General features: G+C 38.2%; 1 protein-coding gene across 1 annotated transcript in view; it reads right to left on the minus strand.

The window, feature by feature from the left end:
• Positions 1 to 18875, minus strand: part of tmem132b (transmembrane protein 132B) — a 295846-nt gene that overhangs the window by 202721 nt on the left and 74250 nt on the right. The window contains exon 2 of the mRNA XM_002935284.3: positions 8332 to 9214. Within this exon, the coding sequence (XP_002935330.1) occupies positions 8332 to 9214 (883 nt within the window). The remainder of the gene's footprint in view (positions 1 to 8331; positions 9215 to 18875) is intronic.

Here is an 18875-nt window from a genome sequence, read left to right on the forward strand (position 1 = left end):
CATGCAAACATATGATAAGCAGGTCAAATCTGTTCAGTGTAGTCTTCTATATACCATGTATATAGAAACAGATTAGAGAAAGTGTTTTAATCATTTCCTATTGTAATGTGGGCTGGTGTCACTTTAAGTGCCTATGCCAGTGGCAGTGTTCATTATTCAAAGTCTTGTTGCCTTGAATAATGAAACTTAACATAAGCCTCTACTCTATTTGTACCTGATGGTCCTGTGGCAGCTGGTGCTTAGTAGCATGGGGTACAAATGCTCCTACAGTCTGACAGTTTCTCCCTGGAACTGCAGTATTTATGACTTGTTAATGAATAAGAAGTTCTTAATAAATCTTTGGTAAATGTTTAAAAAATGCAGAGTGAAAATTATATATATATATATATTTTTTTTTTTTATGCACTCAGTGCCTTCCCAAGGCAGGTATAAAGCACAGGGCGCCCTTGCACTTGAGCATCTGTTGCACCTTAGTAAATGAGCCTCAAATCTTTTGTTTTTTAGTTTTTATTCCAGCCTCTAACCATCTATGTAATCCCTGCATGCTTCGTTTTTGCCATTTATATCCCTTGCCTTATTGTTTTTCTGCAAGTCAAATGATATGGAAGAGAATATAGAATTTAACGCCTTCAGCTACACTGAATTATTAATATAGTGACACTTTTGCAAATTGCTAGTAACACAGACAATATTACACTATTCAGTCATAATGTTACAAATCTTACTATCTTATACTGTATTTGGGTTTTAGATAGCGATGAGCGAATTTTTTCGCCAGGCAAAGATTTGCAGTGCATTTCGCCATTGGCAAATTGTTTTGTGAAACTTCTGTGAAAATTCGGCATGGAAAAATTCATCACACAGAATTTTTTTTACAGAGCGCCAAACTGGGCACAGTCGTGTTTAAAAAAGGGTGCAGTAACGCTAAAAAAGCCCAGCAACAAAAATAAACGTGGGTGACAAAAAAAATTGTGCGACGGATTCGCTCCTCACTCGTTTTAGATGCTTAGGATGTTAAAGGACATAGGGCAGGCTGGACCGTGCCCTGTAGCAGGCAGCAGGAAAACCATCCATTATAAAACAGAGATGGGAATCTATGCAGAAGCAAATTTCTAGCCAAGTGCAACGATAACTGTTGGACAAGGCTCTCGATATGACTGGCCACGGAACATCAGAATTCAAAGCTGCCAATACACAATACAGTGATGTGACACGGGGGCAGCGGCAAGTCAGACTCCACTGAGGGCTATCTATGCACACAGGGGGAGCTGTCTAGCATCCTCACATTTCATGTTCTCCCTATAATAGTGGCTTAAAAATTGTTAAAATTACCAGGGGAACCAATTCTATAATATATTTTTCAGACAGTAAAAGAATCTTAAGTGAGCATGCACATAGCGGAAGAAGGCAGAGAGAACTTTGTTTGCAGACATGTGCTTATACGCAAAGCCAAGACTCAAGGCAATACATTCCAGCTTTGACTACTAATGAAAGAATATAATAAGTGGTGAAATATATGCACAATGTGAACAGTGTTTCCTCTGAAAATGTAATAAAGGTATTTTGTATTTTCAAAACTAAAACTGTATTTTATCCCGTCTGCCAGTGGTAAAAAGTGGGGGAATGTAATATACGTCGCTAAAGGTAAAAACGTTTGCAATGCAAATTCATATTTACACTGCAAACAATTGTGTTTTTCCTCAAATGTAATATTATTTTTGTGATTGCCTTTCATGTGACAGCAGGATAGCAATAGTGTAATAAAACTTCTTAATGGAAAAGTTATTTTTGCTCCATCTTCACGCATGTCTAAAACATTCTCAATGTGCAATTAAAATACACAATGCAATAACAGTCTAATGAAAAATATTACATTTCAAATGCAAATTTTTATTCTTATTTGTGTGCAATTTTTTTCCGTTTACAAATTTTATTACATTCCCCCAAATGAATTTATTGTTTGTGCAAAAAGCGCATTCAAGCAGGTCTTTAAATGCACTGTTCACATATATATTGACTATTACATTACAAAATACGAATTTTGAAAAAAATTGTTGCGCGTCAAAAAAAAGTCATGGACGCGTCAAAATGAGCAGTTGCAACAAAAAAGACACGGGCATCAAAAAAGTCCCATTCCCATTCCCATTCATGGGGGGTGGGAGGCATTCCTTCTACCACCCCCAACCTGTCCCCTGTCATTATGATCCCAACAGACACAGGGTGCAATGTTGCCCTGCACTTACTGCCAACAGCTATCCTACATGCCATTCAGAACCTGGGGGGGCACAAGGAGTTAGGGAGTTCTATTTATTAGGGTGGGGTTAAGTACAGCACCTTATAGTACTTTGCTCTGTGTCTTGTGCTGGGTTTTCAATATATTGCAGGGTCCAGAGTGCAGATTGCACTGTGTATTGGGGCTCTAAGATTTTGTCACCCTAAAGGGGGCATTTACTAATGTTTGATTTTTTTTCACAATACGATTTTCTTGTGGCAAAAAAAAAAAATTGTTTTTTTTTAGCAATTCATTATGCAGATCATTCTTTGCTTCATGATTTTAGGGGTTTTCAGGGGGGTTGCATTTGTTTGACAACATTTTTTGTTTTTTTTGTTCAGGCTTTTTTCAACTGTGATCTTTTTTTTTTAACTTTGTTTTTATTTTCATGTCATCAAACATTTCTGTTACAGTTTTTATCATTTAACAGTACTATTACAGTTTTTGTAACAATATGTTATCATTACATTTTGTTTCTTGTGAGAATTAGTTTAACAGAAAGAAAGGTGGAACATTTGAGTTCAACATATTTAACAAAATTTTGAACTTTTGGCTCATACTTGTTCATCCTGGACTCTGTGAGATCTGTGATCTTTTAATAAATGACTAGACATTCTAGTTTGGTCTTAGTGAAAATTAGTTTAGTAGCGGTTTAAAAAAATCTGTAAAACCATAAAAATAAGAATGTTGATAAATCTGCATTCTAAGGGGCACATTTACAAAAGCACGAACGCTCTGAGCGTATTTTCGCCAAATTTTTTGGGTGTCCGCACAACTTTTTCGTACACCGCACGACTTTTTCGTACGCTTGCGTGAAAAATCGGAAAGGTTTTACTGCTGTTTACAATGGTTCGGTACGAAAATTTAGTGACTTTCTGATCGCCAATACAATATTATCGTGACTAATACGATTTTTTCGTAAGCATTTTCGGTATATTTGCGATCTTCAAAAATTTTCGTATCCAATCCGAATTTTTCCCATTCGGGATTCTAATTCATGGATTAGTAAATCTGCCCCTAAGGGGCTGATTTACTTACCCACGAACGGGTCGAATGGAGTCCGATTGCGTTTTTTTCGTAATGATCGGTATTTTGCGATTTTTTCGTATGTTTTGCGATTTTTTCGGATTCTTTACGAATTTTTCGTTACCAATACGATTTTTGCGTAAAAACGCGAGTTTTCGTATCCATTACGAAAGTTGCGTAAAAAGTTGCGCATTTTTCGTAGCGTTAAAACTTACGCGAAAAGTTGCGCATTTTTCGTAGCGTTAAGTTTTAACGCTACGAAAAATGCGCAACTTTTTGCGTAAGTTTTAACGCTACGAAAAATGCGCAACTTTCGTAATGGATACGAAAAACTCGCGTTTTTACGCAAAAATCGTATTGGTAATGAAAAATTCGTAAAGAATCCGAAAAAATCGCAAAACATACGAAAAAGTCGCAAAATGTTCGTTTTCAAGTCGGAACTTTTCCAATTCAGGTCGGATTCGTGGGTTAGTAAATCAGCCCCTAAGTGTTGCTACACTTGCACCTAGCCCATGATAAATTAGCTGTCACCTCATATTTATAATTCAACATGTGACTGGCATATTTGGTGTTTTTCTGAATCAGCAGATTACTGGATCACTGCATCTACACTCACTACTTGTTAAATTCCCTTTCATGCAATATCGAGTGAGAGAAAACAAAAAAAAACACATTCAGATATATTTATCATAGAAACCTAAATCTAATGAGCAAACAAGTGAAATGCAGCGTCTGTGGCTCACAATTTGTACACATCTCCTTGCTCCTGTCCTTGTGACATTCAAAATGAAACAAAACACATTAATATATGGAGAGCTTGTTTGAAGATAATTGGCTGGATCTGCCAAATCGAAAAAATTTAAGAAGAAAAAGAAAATATGAGTGAGCCTTTTGAAAATGCAACTAATTAAAAACTGGCTAATCCAATCCTATTACTGTCAGCGAGACTGTGACCGAGTCAGGAAAAGATACATTGACGGATTTTGCATTTTAAAAATTTGCTCACATTACAAATGACTTTGAAGTAGTTAAATAACCTGGAGAGACGCCGCTGGTTTCTGCATGTTGAACTGCATCTGTTTTGGTAATGGTGGAAAAACAAATCAAGGAAAAGCCTCCGGTCATTAGAAAGTGATTGATAATATTACAATTATATTAAGTGTATTCAGATCACATTTTACACCCTGATTTATTAAAGTCATGACATTTATTTTGGCACAGGTCTGGAGTCATTAGTAATTTGACAGAAAAAAAACATGGTTTTGCAGAAGGCAGTGAGAGCGTGAGATCTTTCAACTCCCTACAATAGTCTCACAATGCAGGCATAAATAGACTCATATATCATAACAGGTAACAATTGCACATACATATCAGAGCTACAGCAATAGATCAATAAAGAATTCTGTGTCCCTTCTGTACATGTATAATGCTTTGCAACAATGGTGTAACTAAATATTGGGCCCAACAGCAAATTTAATTTAGGGCCCAAAAACAATGGTAAGTTGACTACAAGATATTTTAAAAGTTCTCATTATTTAGGGCCTTGCTGGACCTCATACACTTCTGGGCCCCACTGCAACCGCAGGGTCTCCTTCTGCTGTAGTTATGCCTCTGGTTTGTAACATATGCTGCCATGGATAACAAGTACAATGTTAAGCAAAGAATTTCCTGTCTGCTGCATCCTTATACCTCAGTCTGCCAGAACACTCCACTTAGCCCCCTGTTGTCCCATGATCCTCTGGCTTTCTTTGGAAACCAAAACCAGTTTAAAACTGGGGCACACATGTAAAGGGTCATTTATAAGCAAAAGTATGAGTGCAGTTGCTCTAAAATTGGATGCAAATGTTGCACATATGTACTTGTGTCACTAAATGCCAGTTCCTTTGCTCTGTCTCTTCAGATAAATCACAAATGTGCATACTGATACTGGGGAATTCTGGACCTATGACCCTGAACATAGCGGCAGTTCCAAGATTCCCCCAGTTGGTTGCATTAATAGATTAACCAGACTTGTGCCAAATGAATCAACACATGAATGCCATTTAAAAGCCTCTTGCAGCCTGCATCTACTTGGTTTTGAAAATTGCTCTTTGCACTCTACTCCTAGTAAGAAAATGCACTCTGTATAGCACCCTAGGCAGCCTTGAAGAAAGTCCTTGAAACAAATAAAATATGAGTGCTCGGTCAAACCCTCACTGTGGTGTTAACCAGCTGCTATTTTTTTCATCACACAAACTACACTTTGGAACTACACTCTCAGCGCTACAAATTATATACAGCCATTATTTCCACACACAAAAGAAAAAAAATGTGTGGATTAGACCAAGCCCTAATGATTTCAATTTGTTTCATGTACGTAATGTAGTTCCATATTGTTTTTAGAGGGTATTCAGTCTATAGAAGAAAGACTGAAGTACATATGTATCTTAATAAGCTGGTATTACAAGCGTCCTTGTCTCGCTTGAGTTTCTGTCAAAGGGTAAGTGAACATGGTTCCACCACTTATTTGCACATTTTGTACAGTACATTGTTGCTGGGGGTTCAGTTACTAAAAATGTTCCCATAGCTCCTGAGTGCAAAGGATAAGTGAGCATGGTTCCACCACTTATTTTCGCATAATGGACATTGTTGCTGGGGGCTCAATTATGCTCCTATAGCTCACAAGTACAAAGTGTAAGCAAACACAGTTCAACCACTCAGTCACATATAATGCACATTGTTTCAAGGGGTTTAATGTTTTTAAATGCACATTGGTAGACAGTAGGCAGTGTAAGATATGGCAGCTTACATGTTTTGCCCATAATTATGTTAGGCAAAGTGCTTACCTGACCTCATAGCAGAATATAGTTTATTATTTTACCCTTTTATTTCACAGAGTTATTTTAAAATTGTTAGGTGCTTCTTAATTTTCTGCATTAAGATGCTTTCCTGTCTAATCATAAGCAACATATTGAATAATGAAGGAGGCCACTTCTCTGCTGGTGAGTATGTGACAATTATACCCTTATGGGGCTTTACCTACATACAACTGTCAGGTGATAAAGCAGCCACATGAGAAACTGGCACCACGCATTCTCTTTCACTTAGAACCGGAGACCACAGCTCTTTACTGTAAATCCTCTGAAAGAGAACACTTCAGATGCACAGGGCTCCGAATGCTCAAATGTCAAAGTAGTCAGCACATTCAGAGAGTGTTGGGTGCTGGGCATATTGTGCAGGCTGCAGAAAGCCACAGGGCATAGACAGTGTTAGCTTTGACCCTTTAAGCTCCTATAGTGCTGTGTCTTTGACCTGGAGCCTGCAAATCTAAGTGGCAAGCCTCTAGAAATTGTTTCAAATAATATCACTTTGTAGCTAACATGAAACTTCTGACATGGATCATGTGAGTCATTTTGTACTTTTTTTTGTTTTGGGTTTTTTTTTGCATTTTGCACCTTGATCCACTAAGACTTGCAACTGCTCACAGACACACAAACCTAACGGCTAAACTCCACTGGAGAGAGTCCCATTATATTTTAGCCCATGCAACTACATCTGACTTGTAGGATGTGTTTTGTCTGTCCAACACCATCCTATAAAATCTCCTGGGGAGTTTAGCCCTTAGTCTCCCTAAAAGGTTGTCTCTATCTTTGTAAGCAGCACTGCATATTTAATGACTGGTACATGGGCAGGTTGCAGGCATGCTCTGGCACAGCCATTCCTTGTGCAACATTGAAGAAAGGAAAGAACACAGGGGACACAAGGTAGAAGGCAGCCCTATAAGGTACTTAATTCCTGCTTAGGAATCCCTTGTCTTTGTAATCTCTAACCCATATATGTCAAACACAAGGCCCGGGGGCCAAATCCGGCCCACCTGGCTGTTTTATGTGGCCCTTGGTGAGTGTCTGACCATCCAGCCTGATCAATTTCCATTTTCCTCACGTACTGTAGTAACTAAGACTAAGGGGTATATTTATCATGCTGTGTAAAAAGTGGGTGAAGCATTACCAGTAATGGTGCCCAAGGCATCCAATCAGTAATCAGATTTCAACAGTAGCAAAGCATCTATTGACTGCTATGAGCAACATCAACATGTCTTACTCCACTTTTTACACATTGTGACAAATATACCCTTTATTTTCTTACTAAGTATATTAATAAAAAATTTGGCCCACGACTTAGCCTGTGTTTTAGATTTCGGCCCCCTTATGTGATTGAGTTTGACACCCCTGCTCTAACCAGTAAATTTTCAGTCAGATTTATCATCATATCCCAGGGACATTGTACAGTTTGCAGTTGTAATTGGTTCAAGTTCTTGTTGCATTAACTTTAAGGGGGAGATTTACTAATCCACGAATCCGAATGGGAAAAAATCGGATTGGAAACGAAAAATTTTCGACTTTTTCATCGATGTCGCAATTTTTTTCTTATTTGTCGCAACTTTTTCGTCGCCGCCACAACTGTATCATATTTTGCGCAACTATTTTGTCGCTGTCTAAATTTTTTCGGATTGACCGATTGTAAACGGCAGAAAAACCAATCCGATTTTTTTGCGGCGCCGACGAAAAAGTCACGGAAAATATACGAAAAAGTTGCGATGGCGACGAAAAAGTCGTGGAACATACGAAAAAGTCACGACAGCGACGAAAAAGTCGCAAAAATACAGATCATTACGAAAAAAACGCATTCGGACGCCTTTGGACCGTTCATGGATTAGTAAATCTCTCCCTAAGGGTTGCATTATTGTTCATATTAGAAACTCAGAATTTTTACCCCTTCTCATCTTTACTTCTCAAACAGCTATGGTTCTTCTCCAAGCAAACCCTTTTAAGCACATATTTGTTCTTTAGTTCTGTAAAGGCTTTAAATAAGTGTTTCTGAATAAAATATTGAGGCTGTAATAACCTTTTAACGTTGCATAAAGTAATCTTGTTCTCCATTAAACCAAAAAATAATATGTTTCTAAATGAAGCTACATACTTGCTATAAATTTTAGGACAAAATAAAGGTCAACTCTAAACAGCATGTTGAAAAACAGTCTGAAGCCATCATACCTTAATGTGAGCTGATATGTGGGTGAGCCTCCCACCATTAATACAGAGAAGGTCACAATGTCCCCCACTTTCACTGGACTTGGTGGAAAACGTATCTGAATATTGTTATCTAACCGTAGCACTGACATCCTCAAAGTGTTGTGGGATGGGTAAACAACAACACTGCCAATTCTCTCCATTGGTGGGGACACTTTCTGAGTAGAGTCACTCTCTGACTGAATGCTGTTGGTCCATTTTGTCTCGGCCGATAAGCACTCTTCATCCTCTCCAGTGGAGTAGATGATGTGATGCAATTCCACAGGTACTCCTTGGGGTGGAACGGAATCCTTTAGATCTTCTGCAGAAGATGTACCTAGCCAGCTTGGTAACAACTCCAGTTCTGCCACACACAATCCTAAGCTCCCTTTGAGTCTACAGCTTGATGAAATTTCTCTGTTTTCTAGAAGTGCCACCAGCCTCACACATGGTAAAATCTCTGATGGGTGGTAATCATTCCAGTCTTTCCCTGTTATATAAAACAAAGCCTGTATTTTGGGGTTGTTAGAATATATGGAACTCTCTATAATATGGGATTTTATTTGCCAGTTAAATGTGAACTTATTGGTTGAACTGAAAGTACTTGAGGTCATCATCAAATGTTTTGGCACTGTCTGCTCAGCTGAATAAGGTCCATATGTGGCATTTATTACAGGTGGCATCTTGGCTTTGTAGATAAAAAGTGGTTCTGTCCGGATCTGCAAACTAGAATTCTTTGTAAGGTCTGGGTTGACCTCTTTAAGGAAGAAGGAAACCTCAGCATTGCAAACATGATAGTTCACTGGCAGATATACAGGGAGGGATGAAAAGCGCTGAATGCTGTCCATTGTCACTCGACTCTCTGTGGCTGGGGAAAAAAGAGGGAGGTGGTTACTTGAATGAAACAGTTTTGAGAATTGTGATCATTTGAAAGGCACAGAACTGGCAACATTAACTTTCAATTTTGGAATCTGAAACTCAGGTACAGGTATGGGACCTGTTTTCCAGAATGCGGATCTGTTTTCCAAATGAGGAACATTTTTCTGTAAATTGGATTACCATACTTTTAGGGGCAGATTTATCAAAATGTGAGCTTAATACATAAAAACTCACCCATGTTCTGTTCATTTATATGGGATTTTTAGAAGCATATTTCTCAGTGGGTGAAAGTTAAGACTCAATATTTGATAAATACTCTTCTAAAAATCCCACAGGAATGAATAGAATAGGGGTGAGTTTTTATGTATTAAACTCTCATTTTGATAAATGTGGCCTTAAGTCTAAATGCAGGGCAGATTTCAAAGTGCAAAAACTGGATGCAAACTGCCAAGCTTTTACACTTTTGCATTTGGATCCACATTTTGCATTAAGGAGAAGCCCCAGAACCTGCATTTCCCCCATGTTTATAGCACTACCTGTTGTGGGGCAGGCAGGGGGGCACCTAGGCATAAGCAGTAAAAAGAGTGGCTGCTTTGCACCCACCAGTGATGTGCTCTGGATCATACATCAACAGGTCCAGGCATCTTACAGCAGCCCCTCTGGCACTTGCCAATCCATAGACTTACAGTCCAGGCCGGTACAGCAAGATCCAGCAGGAGGTGCAGAGCCCAAGTATGCCCTGGAGACAAGCATTCTTACATGATCCATACTGTTAACTAAGAGAGCAGCTAGTTCATCTATAGACTAGCTAATTTTAGCTATTTTGCTGATACAATGTTAAGGCAGGAGAGATTGTTGTGCAACTAGACAATAACATGCTATCATTCAAAAGTTTAGAAGAACCCATTTTAAAATGTCATGCCATCCTATCCTATGCCATCATACTGTATTAGTGCAAACGCTATCATGCAGCAGGACAAAGCATACTGTACTTTTAAGCTATGCAAAAAGTTTTTTGGCGAAATCAGAGTACTTTTTTGATAGACTGACTGGAACAGACACCAGGCATAAACCTCATAGAGCTGTCCCTGTAAGGCCAGAGAAAAATGCCCTACAAGCCAGTTTATCCACTGGGAACAGCTACAGAAGGCATTAGATGAAATTTTCCTGAATGTCTTCAGAAACTGACAGCTAGACTGCCAAAGGTCTCTAAGCTGGAATGCTGCAAATAAGGGATTCTTTGATGAATGCAAAGTTTGATGAATAGACCAGTTTTATGAAATAAAAAGACTGTGATGATATTGTCAGTGAATTGACTTTTAATTTCTAATTAATTTAATCTTAAAAGTATGAATTGTATCAAAATGATAACAATTGTTGGGAGACTGTTGAACACTTCTGAATACCAGTGTACATCTTGTTCATTATCTTTGATTCCAAACTAAACCTTATACCCCGTACAATTAAGCACAGCATATCCCTAAACATCTACTGACATGACTGGTAATAAAGACAAAACAATATTAAATAAAGTGCATTTTTACTATAACATGAGCAGTAGAAGAGTGATGATGTGAAAAAGTAATAAATTCCCATGGAACAAGATTTTCAGCAGATTTTAGTTCTCCTACGCTAAAGCAGGGTCAGACTAGCCCACTGGGGTACATGTTGAAATCCCAGTTTGCCCACTCCTAGTGGAGGCCAGGGTTTTTATGGAGTGTTGACTGTAGGGAGTGTTATCAGCAAGCAGCTCTGGTGGGCAACAGATACTCTAGTCCAACACTGCACCAGGATATTGATATACCGGTAATATTTTCCCATAATAATCAGTGGTCTAACTGCCCAGAGCTGTCCAAGTGGACACCCAAACCAGATTCAATCCTTCTAGTGATATTTAATGTTCCAATGTGAAATCAAATTTTTATCCATTGAAGTTGTTGTATTTACAGTACTTAGCCTACTACAAGGAGCATTTTAGACAGAATTGCAATAATTTGTGGGTATTTAGGTAACATCCAGGTCTCAGCTTACAGTCCATATTAGGGATAATGTCTTTTTTATTTTGCTGGTCTTACTTTAAAAAAAATTATTATTTGTTATTTCTGGGCCCTGGTCAGCAATAAGTAAATGTTAAAGGAGACTAAGGGGTGTATTTATTATGCTGTGTAAAACTAATTCGCTGAAAAAATGGAGTAAAAAGCTGTGCAAAATAAAGGGAAAAGATCGCCATCTGAACGCCGGATATTACGCCAGATATTATGCCGTTATTTTCCATAAGTTCCGGTGGAAGAAAAAACGCGTAAAACAATTACGCCGTTTTTACGCCATTTTTACACGGCGAAGCCTGGCGATGTGTGGCGAATTTTCTTTTTACACAGCATAATAAATATGCCCCTATAAGTGCTGTATCTCTTTATATGTAGTTTAAATGAAAATCAATGATGAGGCATGTAGAAACCAAAGGAGCAAACGCAGGGCATAATTTGTATCAAAAGCTAAAAGCTACAGTTTAAGATTATTGTTATCATCAATTACTTATATAGCAGGGACATATTTCACTGTTCTGCACTATCGGGGAAAATAATTGTGCATTAATCTAATTAATGTAGCACATCAAGTCACTATTTAATCCTTGGCCCTGTTTCATTTTCATTATAGCACTTTGTCTTCCCAAAAGTATTGTAATTCCTTTAAAGGGGAAGGCAAACTACAAATAACTTTCTGTATGATGTTGGAAGCACTAGTGCCTTTGGGCTTTTATCTTTTATTTGTGCTCATTTGTGAATCACCCAGTTACCTTTTCTGACCTTTTCTCACTGGCCCTGGGTTCAGTGGCGTAGCGAGGGGGGTGCCGAGGGGGCCATGGCCCCGGGCGGCGTATCAGAAGGGGCGGCGGCAATCACCATGATATCTAAATTTAAAAAAATATAGGTATATTTTAGGATTCAGTTCGGGTTTCGGGCCGAAACCAGCCTTTTTTCAAGGTATTCGGTTTCGGCCGAATCCGTGCTCTGAGCCGAACCGAATCCGGAAGTGCACCCAATTTACCCACAGCAAGTACCCCCCCCCATAGAAAGAAACCCCAATAGACCCAACAATCCCATCCCCATCAACGTACCCCCAACAGACCATCGGCGGCGGTTCCTTCTCTCTTATGGCGCGGCAACAGGCGCTTTTATAAGGTTGCGCCCGTGCGTATGACAGCGTCAGCGACGAGGCACAACCTTGTAGAAGCGCCTGTTGCCTGTAAGAGAGAAGGAGCCGCCGCCGATGGTCTGTTGGGGGTATGTACTATGGGGGAAATTGGGGGCACTGTGTGGGGGCTACTGTCTATGGGGAAATTGGGGCACTTTCCATGGGGGGGCCAGGTCTTTGTGGGGTATTGTGTATGGGGGCACTTCCTATTGGGGGCACTGTGTATGGGGCAATTGGGGCTCTGTGTATGAAAAGTAATTTACGAAAAGTAAATTTTTAATCAATAAAAAAATTTAATGCTGCTTTTTTTATTTTGTCTATTTTTTTTAAGAATAACTAAATGGAGGGGCGGCAAATTTCCGGTCGGCCCCAGGCGACGAAAGCCCACGCTACGCCACTGCCTGGGTTACAATACAAAAATAAATTTTAGGTACCCTAAAAAGGCTGCTTTTATGTAGTTTCCAGGGTACCACCAACATTCCTTAAAGGAATATGGTCATGGGAAACCTGGTTTTTTTTACATTTAATTTTGAATTTCACATGGGGCTAGCCATATTCTTCATTTCCTAGGGTGCCACAGTCATGTGACCTGTGCTCTAATAAACTTCAGTCACACTTTACTGCTGTGCTGCAAGTTGGAGTGATATCACCCTCCTCCCAGCAGCCGATCAGCAGAACAATGGGAAGGCAGCAAGATAGCAGCTCCCACAGGACATTGGAAAAATTATAGCTGGTTGCCAAGGTAATTCACATTAAAAGGTGCATAAGTATTTGGAGCAACAAACTTAGACCTAACTGCTTAGTTTATGGCACCTTTGTTAGTGTTTTTGATCCTGCCGGTTGCTCCTTGGTAAGTAAACGGGTACCCTTGTTTTGTTTATCCATGACTCCGCATAATTGAAATTATTTCTGCAATTTATTTGAAGTATTGGAGATGTTCTTTAACTGCGCTGGCATTTGTTTTCCCACAGCTAAATGTCATATTTATAAAGATCTATTGTTGTCCTTATGCATAAATAACCACCAAGCATTACAATTTCAGAAGTAATTATGAAATGCTAATTGCCATATCTATTTTTTTTCTATGTTTTATGCCAGACTACTGTCTAAACATATGCCACTGTTTTAAACCACTTTAAAAAACTCCAAAGGGAAAGAATTTCTGGTGTGAAAAGTAGATTAAAATGCCTTATAAAAAGTGGGAACACATCATAACTTTTATTTTTCAGTAGGAATGATATTGCTTTTTTTATATATGTATACTAATATGGTAGATATATAGATCATATTTATAGTATATGAAACATGTTTGATGCATAGGAGTGTACTACAGTTCCCAATATCCCATTAAACCCATTCATTATCAACAAAGGAGGAAGCCGCTGTGACCAATGAAAAAGGATAGTATTGGATTAGTGAAATATAGACCAGTTTTGTGGAAAGGTCACCCATATTTGGCCTAGGAACATGTAGCTGTCTCTTGTTTAACTGGTCAACTTATCCCTGGTGGCTGACAAATCTGTATAGGGATAGTATTAATCATTTATGTTTATTTAATACAAATAGGATGAGGTTGGGCCCATGGGTCACAGCAAATGCTTAGGGTTGTTATTAGGAAGATACCCAGAACAAAACCAAAAGTGAATCTAGTAATGATAGAATAAAATGTGGTAGACTTAGGACTGTCCTATATATCATACCAAAGGCAAAAAGCATTGGATGGATGATCCTTATATTTTGACAAATACTATTTGGTTCCTCTATTCTATTTAGCTGTATGACTAAGTATCCACAGTGGGAATATAGCTGTCACATTGCATTTAAACATCTATGGATCTATGCACATTTCACAATCTTCTATATTTCTTCTACATGGAATTAAATGCTGCTTTATTGACAAGAATCATTCTGATCTCCACTCAGTACAGATAGCAGCTTAATCCCTTCCATCCTCGGAACATTATTTATTTGATCCATGATATAAGAAAAGCAATATCAGTGCATATTGCCTGCCAAGCTTGCACTAGCTCATTAAACTCATTGCGTATGATACACCTCTAGTCCTATGGGCACTAATAATAATATATTGGGGGCTAATCATTAATAATTGTGCTGTCTGCCTAAGATTAAAATTTCATTAGCCTATTTTAGAACCAAGAAAAGCCAGCAGTATATTGTTTCTGTAAGAATTTAAAATCCCTTAAGCCCATTTTTACATTTTTTAATGCTTAGCAAACATATTAAAGTGTTTGTTCTCTTGCGCAAGAGTGCCTTTGGGAGCAAAACACCATTATTATTAACCTTATTGCAATATTTATTCTTTAGTCTTATGTAGGTAACAATCCCACCATGATGACATATCTGTTATGGGTTTGTTGTTAGCTTCAGTATTTGCTCAAAGAAAGGAACAGGAATAGCAACACATAAGGAAGCTGACTGGGTTTTTTTTTACTAAGAATGTTTATCCTCTGGCCAATTGCCCATCTGCAGTTAAACTACATATAAAATTTCTTGCCTAATAAAAGAAAACATAATTCTAAGCAACTTTGCAATATACTGTACATTTATTACAATGCAATTTGAAATAGTTTCTGACTTATTTGTGTATATAATTGTTATTAGAAGTAGTGTTTGCCAGTCCTTTTCTATTCTCTGCCCTGGTGGCTCTGGCATTTGAAACAACGTAACACAAGGCAGCAGATTGACAGTGTCCTTTAAAGTATAAACACACCACTTACTGTGTATATAGAACCTGTTCTCTGCATTAAACCATTAAGTCACGTGACCATTGGTTCTGTGAATAGGGATTTCTGTCTACCTAACAGTATATATATCATAGTAATAATAGTTTAACATTTCTAAATTCACTCTAAGAGGGTAAAAGGGATTTGAAACAAGTCATTTCAGTGAGGAAAAAAATTAGGTCTAAAAGCACCAATAAGGTTTTACATTAAAAATGAACATTATTATTAGGCCTGTGTCAAATCGAAATCAAGTTGTACGAAAATATCGTAATTGCCTTCTGAAAGTCACAACATTTTTGGATCCGAACCTTTGTAAATGGAACGAAAGTCTTTCTGGCTTTAGAACCTTCAATGTATGATTTTGGAAGCCTTCCATAGGACTCAATGGCACTCGACAGACCCAACCTGGCGAAAAGATAGTCGTGATACCAAAGCTTGAATGAATTCCGAAATGTTTGTAGTCTTTGCGAAAAGTACAACTTTTTTGTGGAACATGTTCTATAAGTTTGAAAAAATATGAATTTATCTCATAAATACTTAAATGGGCCCCGTATGTTTACTGACTTACAGGTAAAGTCCAGCTGTGGGCTGGGCTTGAAAAGGTGGAATGATGGCAATATTTCCATCAGTTGGTTAGGCATGCTCTAGGGAAGATGGTAGCATGGTATTGCCAAGTGCAGCCCCTAATCTATAAATGTTTCAGCCTCTTTGGACATGCTCCCTTTCAACAGCTCTAACATAGCAACATAAGTACTGGGGCCATTGGAGCATGTCCATGGGGGCAGACCCGTAAAACTATTGTAGTCTTTTAGAATTTGTATTAACAATAATGTTATTCTTTTTATGAAATATTGATTATTATGGAGTCTATAAAATGTAAAAATAGTTTCTACATAAAGCATTTTATTCTTAATAATCTCATTTTACTGGGCAAAAGAACTGCCAAATATTTCACTCATGTAACTAAGAAACGTAAGCGAACCAGCAAACTCTGCAAGAACAGGGAAGAACAGAATGATTAAAAAGTGAAGAACAGAATGATTTTCCATTAACAGGTAAAAAGAGATCTGCATAAATTGCAATTCTGACAGTAAATTGTATTATAGTAATCCATTGCCTAATCCAAGATTATTACATTCACCTTTATGGTAGAATAAAAATTCATGTTCTTCGCTAGAATAAGTTCGGCATGAATATATCACTGAAGACTTAATAGAGATTATAATTAACTCTGCTTGAATAAATCTACATTTACCATTCAGCAGCAATTTGTATAGCAATACCTTTCCCTGCAACTCATTGGGAAGATGCGACTGGATTAACAATATGGCTAAATCTTTCCTTTGTAACAGTAATTAATTCAGGAGTCTGACAAACTATATATAGATGTAATCAAATACCATAGTGATAGATTATCCCAGGATGTCACCATAAGGGTGTAAGGTGCTAAGTAGTACTATTAATAGCAGACAAAGGGATGATAAGTCGCCACAATTTTAAAAACTCACTGATTAGTTGACCAATTCCATAAATAAATGTACAAGTCGCAGCTTGTGAAATATGCCGCTCAGGACACATCCCCATGTTATAACCAGTTGCTGTGACTGGATGGCCAAGAGGCAGATTAATACCCTTTGTACAATGGGAGTGGGCCAGTGGTCCAATTGCTTTTTTGAAATTAGGAACATTGTCCCCTTCTGAGGCAAAGTGGAGACAGCTTCAGATAGGTTTTTTACCTTCTTTTAGAATAGATAGATGTTAGATTACAAAAAACCCCGGTCACAATCATTCTGTATAATAGATACTATACCAAATATATTTTATATATTTATTCTTGTTTTATAAATATTGTGTTATTTCTATATGTGTAACTTTCCCTTGGGGAATACATTGGCATTTTGTATTCTTTATAGTTTTGATTCCATTTTAGTCCTTTATGCCTGATGAAAAAACCTATTAAGCCCCTGTTTTCTTACAGTGAGAGTTATGAAGCTGTGAAGTTCTCTGATTATGTATAATGGCAAAACCATTAAATTGTTAGGAGAAAGGAATGAATGTTTTTTAGCAATGCTACTAATATTTATACCCTTCGTACAAAGTGAGTGGTCTAATGGCCCATATATAGGTGTGTATATATATATACAGTGGTGTGAAAAACTATTTGCCCCCTTCCTGATTTCTTATTCTTTTGCATGTTTGTCACACTTAAATGTTTCTGCTCATCAAAAACCATTAACTATTAGTCAAAGATAACATAATTGAACACAAAATGCAGTTTTAAAATGAAGGTTTACGTTATTAAGGGAGAAAAAAAACTCCAAATCTACATGGCCCTGTGTGAAAAAGTGATTGCCCCCCTTGTTAAAAAATAACTTAACTGTGGTTTATCAATTTCAATTTTCAATATCAATTTCTGTAGTCACCCCCAGGCCTGATTACTGCCACACCTGTTTCAATCAAGAAATCACTTACATTGGAGCTACCTGACACAGAGAAGTAGACCAAAAGCACCTCAAAAGCTAGACATCATGCCAAGATCCAAAGAAATTCAGGAACAAATGAGAACAAAAGTAATTGAGATCTATCAGTCTGGTAAAGGTTATAAAGCCATTTCTAAAGCTTTGGGACTCCAGCGAACCACAGTGAGAGCCATTATCCACAAATGGCAAAAACATGGAACAGTGGTGAACCTTCCCAGGAGTGGCCGGCCGGCCGACCAAAATTACCCCAAGAGCGCAGAGACAACTCATCCGAGAGGCCACAAAAGACCCCAGGACAACATCTAAAGAACTGCAGGCCTCACTTGCCTCAATTAAGGTCAGTGTTCACGACTCCACCATAAGAAAGAGACTGGGCAAAAACGGCCTGCATGGCAGATTTCCAAGGCGCAAACCACTTTTAAGCAAAAAGAACATTATGGCTCGTCTCAATTTTGCTAAAAAACATCTCAATGATTGCCAAGACTTTTGAGAAAAAACCTTGTGGACCGACGAGACAAAAGTTGAACTTTTTGGAAGGTGCGTGTCCTGTTACATCTGGCATAAAAGTAACACAGCATTTCAGAAAAAGAACATCATACCAACAGTAAAATATGGTGGTGGTAGTGTGATGGTCTGGGGTTGTTTTGCTGCTTCAGGACCTGGAAGGCTTGCTGTGATAGATGGAACCATGAATTCTACTGTCTACCAAAAAATCCTGAAGGAGAATGTCCGGCCATCTGTTCGTCAACTCAAGCTGAAGCGATCTTGGGTGCTGAAGCAGGACAATGACCCAAAACACACCAGCAAATCCACCTCTGAATGGCTGAAGAAAAACAAAATGAAGACTTTGGAGTGGCCTAGTCAAAGTCCTGACCTGAATCCTATTAAGATGTTGTGGCATGACCTTAAAAAGGCGGTTCATGCTAGAAAACCCTCAAATAAAGCTGAATTACAACAATTCTGCAAAGATGAGTGGGCCAAAATTCCTCCAGAGTGCTGTAAAAGACTCGTTGCAAGTTATCGCAAACGCTTGATTGCAGTTATTGCTGCTAAGGGTGGCCCAACCAGTTATTAGGTTCAGGGGGCAATTACTTTTTCACACAGGGCCATGTAGGTTTGGATTTTTTTTCTCCCTAAATAATAAAAACCCTCATTTAAAAACTGCATTTTGTGTTTACTTGTGTTATCTTTGACTAATAGTTAAATGTGTTTGATGATCAGAAACATTTTG

Source organism: Xenopus tropicalis, chromosome 1 (genome assembly GCF_000004195.4).
Source record: "Xenopus tropicalis strain Nigerian chromosome 1, UCB_Xtro_10.0, whole genome shotgun sequence".
NCBI classification, from domain to species: Eukaryota; Metazoa; Chordata; class Amphibia; order Anura; family Pipidae; genus Xenopus; species Xenopus tropicalis.